This window comes from Hemitrygon akajei, chromosome 3 (assembly GCF_048418815.1).
Source record: "Hemitrygon akajei chromosome 3, sHemAka1.3, whole genome shotgun sequence".
NCBI classification, from domain to species: domain Eukaryota; kingdom Metazoa; phylum Chordata; class Chondrichthyes; order Myliobatiformes; family Dasyatidae; genus Hemitrygon; species Hemitrygon akajei.
Genome location: NC_133126.1, coordinates 161,899,362 through 161,905,361, shown reverse-complemented (window position 1 = coordinate 161,905,361; position 6,000 = coordinate 161,899,362). Strand labels below are relative to the sequence as shown.

At 45.7% G+C, this 6,000-nt stretch overlaps 1 protein-coding gene across 1 annotated transcript in view; it reads left to right on the top strand.

Annotated features, from left to right (window-relative positions):
* The first annotated feature begins 367 nt into the window (after positions 1-367).
* ppp1r2 (protein phosphatase 1, regulatory (inhibitor) subunit 2) overlaps positions 368-6,000 on the top strand; it is a 28,296-nt gene continuing 22,663 nt past the window's right edge. Inside the window, exon 1 of the mRNA XM_073041185.1 lies at positions 368-577. Within this exon, the coding sequence (XP_072897286.1) occupies positions 471-577 (107 nt within the window). The 5' untranslated portion in view covers positions 368-470. The remainder of the gene's footprint in view (positions 578-6,000) is intronic.

The window sequence follows — 6,000 nt, the reverse complement described above, 5'->3', positions numbered from 1 at the left end:
CCAGATGGAAGATGAAGCGCTTTTACTCGAAATTGAGTTGAAGCTCACTGTGCAAGAGGCCGATAGGTCACAGTGGGAGTGGGACGGAGAACCTCAGTAGCAGTCAACAGGAAGCTCAGGGTTGCCCCTGCGGACTGTACGCAGGTGTCTGACAAAGCAATCTGCATTTGGCCCTTCAAGTGCAGAAGTGATCACACCGTACTGTACTGAATTCAGGCCATTAGACTGGAAGGAAGAGCGGACATCAAGCCAACGCCACAAACCCTCAGCTACCTAGAGTAGGCATCACGCCTCACTTCCGGTGCCTCACAATGCCCCCGATCGCAGAATCCCGCGAGAACTGACCCATCACCCGGACGCGCCCGCTCTCGCGAGACTGGCCGCGGCTGCCATCCGTGGGCAGGCGGGGCGCGAAGGCTGGAGAGGAAAGTGGCCGCAGCCTGGGGCCGCGACACCGATAGCACTCGGCCATGTCAGCTCCCGCCCCTCTCAAAGGGATCTTAAAGAACAGGAAGGCGGCGCCGTATCAACGGAACTCGGCTCTAAATCTGACCGTCGAGGAAGAGGAGGAGTACAAGTAAGTTGGAGTGTTGAGTGGAATTACCCACTCCCTGGCCCGGGCATTACTGTTACCGACCCCCGGGCCCCGTGAGGACGACAGTGAAACCTCTCCCCTCCGCCGGTAAAGTGAACTGCCAAAGGCTGGTTTCTCTTTGCGTTGCCAGGTTACTGACAAGCCGCCTCAGTCGGAGGCTCCTATTTGGGTGGGCGACAGGTTCTCGTAATGACGGGGCAGGTCCTTCCAGCACAGTCAGCCCCATCGAGCCTTGACTTGTTACCATCTTCCATTAAACATGCTACCTGACGCACGTTTCTTAACTGCGCGCTCTGTTACAACACTGGCTGCTGCACCTTGATATTCCCTGTGGCCACTTCCGTCCTTTGCATGTATCCATGTAAGGCACTGTGGTTAAAATCACTGAACTTCGTCATCTGAGGCGGACCCACCGGAACGAAGTTGGTTATGGGGTCAGAGATGTCTGATGAAATGGGCCAGGAGGTTGCTGACGGAGTAGGTGCGGAGTGGTACGCTCCTTTTTTTTTCTAAACATGTCGAATCTATGCAACCGGTGTATGGCTCCACGTTTGTTGTATATCCGTGCATTCTTTTCAACAACACTAGGAGGAAACTCTCGTGGGCATGGGGAGAACAGGCAAAGTCCTGACAGACAACAAACAGCAGAATCGAACCTGGGCTGCTGACCCTGGAATAGCGTCCTTCGTGTTTTTTTTAGCAGTCATGAGCCAGGGACTCAGTGTCAGTGAAAATGTCATGGTTTTCCTGGAAGGCTTTGAGCTCATCTTGAATCTTTTCAGCCAAGTGGTAATATGTTCCCGTGATAGAGCTCAAAATAGAGTATCTGTTTTGTGAGTTTGGTGTATGATTTCAATCGTTAGAGAAGCAGACGGGATATTCTGTGGACATGAAAGAGAGACACACGGATGGTATTTTGCCTCCTAGGTGCTAGGGTCAGGAGTGTGTCTGATCTGGTCCACAGCATTCTGGGGTGGGGGTTGAACAGCCAGAAGTCATGATACATATTGGTGCCAAGTACATAGATAGGAAATTGGAGGAGGTCCTAAAGAGAGACTATAAAGAATTAGGAGGAAAGCTGAAAGATGGGACCTCTAGGGCAGTAATCTCTGGATTGCTGTTTATGCCAAGTGCTAATGATGGTTGAAGGGTAGTAACTGTTCCTGAACCTGATGGTGTTAGTCCTGAGGTTCCTGTACCTTTTTCCTGATGGCAGCAGTGAAAAGAGAGCATGTCCTGTGTGGTGGGGGTCCCTGATGTTGAATGTTGCTTTCCTGTGACAGTGTTTCGTGTAGAAGGGCTCAGTAGTGGGGAGGGCTTTACCCATGACAGATTGGGCCGTGTCCAGTACTTTTTTTTTGGAGTATTTTCTGTTCAAGGACTTTGGTGTTTCCATACCAGGCTATGATGCAGCCAGTCAATATACTCTACACCACACATGTGTAGAAGATGGTCAGAGTTTTTGATGCCATGCCAAATCATCACAAATTCCTAAGGAAGTAGAGGCGCTGCCTTGCTTTCTTCGTAATTACTGTTACATGCTGTGCCCAGGGCAGGCCCTCCAAAATAGTAACACCGTGGAATTAAAGTTGCTGATGCTATCCACATCTGCTCCTCAGATGAGGACTGGCTCATGGACCTCTAGATTTCTCCTCCTGAAGTCAATAATTAGCTCCTTGGTCTTGCTGACATTGAGTAAGAGCTTGTTGTTATGGCACCTCTCAGATTTTCAGTCTCCTCGTATATGCTGATTTATCACCATCATTGATTCGGCCTACGACAGTGGTATCGTCAGCAAACTTGAATATGGTATTGGAGCTGTGCTTTTAAATGTAAAGCGAGTAGAGCAGGGGGCTAAGCATACAACTTGGTGGTGCATGTGTGCTGATGGAGATTGTGGAAGAGATTTTGTCGCCAATCCAGAATAACTGGGGTCTGCAGGTGAAGAAATCAGGATCCAATTGCACAAGGAAGTATTGAGGTCCAGGAACTTACTGATTACTTTTGAGGGGATGATGTTATTGAATTGAATTATTATTATTGAATTCTGAGTCATAGAGAAGTACACTTCAGAAACAGACTCTTGGGCCCATCTAGTTAATGCTGAAACCTGCACTGGGATCATAGCCATCCATACTCCTAACCATCCAAACTTCTCTTAAACGTTGAAATCAAGCTCGCATGCACGACTAGTGCTGGCAGCTCATTCCACGCTCTCACAACCCTCTGAGTGAAAAGGTTTACCCTCATGTTTCCCCAAACTTTTTATCTTTTACCTTTAGCACATGACCTCTGGTTGTTGTTCCACCCAATCTCAGTGGAAAAAGTCTACTTGCATTTGTCCTATCTATATTCCTCATAATTTTGTATACCTCTATCAAATCTCTCAATCTTCTACGTTCTGAGGAATACATCCTAACCTATTCAATCTTTCCTTAATAATTCAGGTCCTCCAGACCCGGCAACATCATTGTAAATTTTCTCTGTACTCTTTCAACCTTGTTGACACTTTTCCTGTAGGTAGGTGACCAAAACTGCCACATTACTCCAAATTAAGCCCCACCAACATCCTATACAATTTCAACATAACATCCCATCTCCTTTTCTCAGTACATAGATTTATGAAGACCAATATGCTAAAAGCTATCTTTATGACTCTATCTGCCTGTGACTCCAGTTTCAACAAATTAGGGATCTGTATTCCCAGATCCCTTTCTTCTGCCACGCTCCTCAGTACGTTGCAGTTCGCTGTGTAAGACTTTAGCTGTTTGGCCCTACCAAAGTGCGAAACCTACATTAAATCCCATCTGCCATTTTTTGCCCATTTTTCCAGCTGATGAAGATACTTCTGCAAGCTGTGATAGCCTTCCTTGCTGTCCACTACATCCCCAATCTTGGTGTCATCTGCAAATTTGCTAATCCCATTTTTCACATTATCAGCCAGATCATTGATATAGATTATAAACAACAACAGACCCAGCACCAATCCCAATGGCACATTACTAGCCAGAGGCCTCCAGTCAGAGAGGCAACCATTGAATACCACTCTGGCTTCTCCCACAAAGCCACTGTCTAATCCAATTTAGTACCTCATCTTGAATGCCGAGCGATGAACCTTCTTGACCAACTTCCCTTACGGGACCTTGTCAAATGCCTTGTCATGTAGACAACATCCACTGTATGCCTTCATCCATTTTCCTGGTAACTTCTTTGAAAATTCTATAAGACTGGTTAGACCTGACCTACCACACACAAAGACATGCTGACTATCCTTAATCATCAGTCCATGTCTATCCAAATATTTATCTATCTGTTCCCTTAGAATACCTTCCAGTAACGTTCCCACAACTGATGTCAGACTCACCGTTCTACAATGTCCTGGTTTATCCTTGGAGTCTTTTTAAATGGTGGAAGAACATTAGCTATCCTCCAGTCCTCTGGAACCTCTCCTGTCACTAAGGATGATAGGGCCCCAGCAATTTCTGCACTTGCCTCCTGTAGGGTCTGAGGGAACTCCACCCTGATTTGCTTCAAGATAGCAAGCACCTCTTTCTCTGTAATTTTTATAGGGTGCATGAAGTTGATGCCGCTTTGCCTCACTTCTTTCGACCCTGTGTCTGTCTCCTGAGTAAGTACAGAGGCAAAAAAAATTATTTAAGATCTGCCCCATCCGTTTCGGCTTCAGTTTTGTCCCTTGCAATTCTTTTGGTCTTAACACATCTGTAGATTCCCTTGGGATTCTCCTGCATTTCGTCTGCTAGACCAACTTCATGCTTTCTTTAAGCTTTCTTGATTTTTTTAAAAGTGCTCTTTTGCATTTCTTGTACTCCATAAGCACCTAATTTGTTCCTGCCTGCGTATACCTGCTATGCACCTCCATTTTTCTCTTAATCAGGGCCTCAATATCAATTGAAAACCAAGGTTTCCTACACTTGTTATCTTTACCTTTTACTCTGACAGGCACAGCAAAGCTTTGTACTTTAAAAATTTTGCTGTTGAAGGCCTCCCATTTAGCACGTACACCTTTGCCAGAAAACAACCTGTCCTAATCCACACTTACTGGATCATTTCAAATACCACAAAAATGGCCTGTCTCCAATTTAGAATCTTAATTCCCAGACCAGACCTATCTCTTTGTATATTTACTTTGAAACTAATGGCAATGGTCACTAGATGCAAAGTGTTCCCCTTCACAATCTTACGTCACCTGCCCGGTCTCATTCCTTAACAGCAGATCCAGTATCACACACTGTCTCGTTGAGACTTCTACATATTGATGAAAAACTTCCCTGAATGCATCTAGACCTTTTACAGTATGGGATTCCCAGTCAAAATGTGGAAAGTTAAAATAACCTACTATAGCAACCTTATGTTTCTTGCAACTGTCTGTGATCTTTCTACAAATTTGTCCTCTAAAGCCCTTGCAGTGTAGGGTGGTCTGTAATATAGCCACATTAATGTATTCGTACCTTTCTTATTTCTCAGTTCCACCCATAATGCCTCATTAGATGAGTTCTGTAGTCTGTCCTTGCAGAGCACTGCCGTGACATTTTCCCTGATTAGATATGCCTCCCCTCCTCCTTTAATCCCTCCCGCTCTGTCATGTCTAACACAACGGCATATTGAGCTGTCAGTCCTGTCCCTCCTGCAACAAAGTGTCACTAATGGCTACAATATCATAATTCAAGGTGTTGATCCATTCCTTCAGCTCATTTGTCTTTCCTAAGATGCTTCTTGCAATGAAGTATACGCAGCTCAGGACACTGGTCACACCATGCTCAACCTTTTGATTCCTGACTTTGAGGTCCTGTCCACATATGCCTCCACAACCTCTCCACGAATTTTTGTGGCACTCTGGTTCCCATCCTCCTGCAACTCTGGTTTAAAATCCATCGTGCAACATTAGCAAACCTTTCCGCTTGGATATTAGTAGTTCCTCCTCCAGTTCAGGTGCAAACCTCTTTGTATAGGTCCCACCTTCACTGGAAGAGAGCCCAATGATCCAAAAATCTTAAGCCATCTCTCCAATACCAACTCCTTAGCCATGTACTCAACTGTATAATCTTCCTAGTTCTGGCCTCACTGGCACATAGCACGGGCAGCAATCCTGAGTTCACAACCCTGGAGTCCTGCCCATCTGCTGTGGCCTGTTGCTCTGGTAGGCAAATTGAAGTGAATCTAAGTTGCTTCATAGGCAGGAGTTGATATGTTTCATCACCAACCTGTCAAAACATTTCATCACTGTGGATGTAGGTGGTACTGGATGATAGTCATTGAGGCAGGTCACAGCTTTCTTCTTGAGCACTTGCATAATTAAAGCCTGCTTGAAGCAGGTGAGTACCCCAGACTGCCGAAGTGAGTGGTTAAAGATCACAATGAAAGGTACCCTGTTTGGGCCAGAAGCT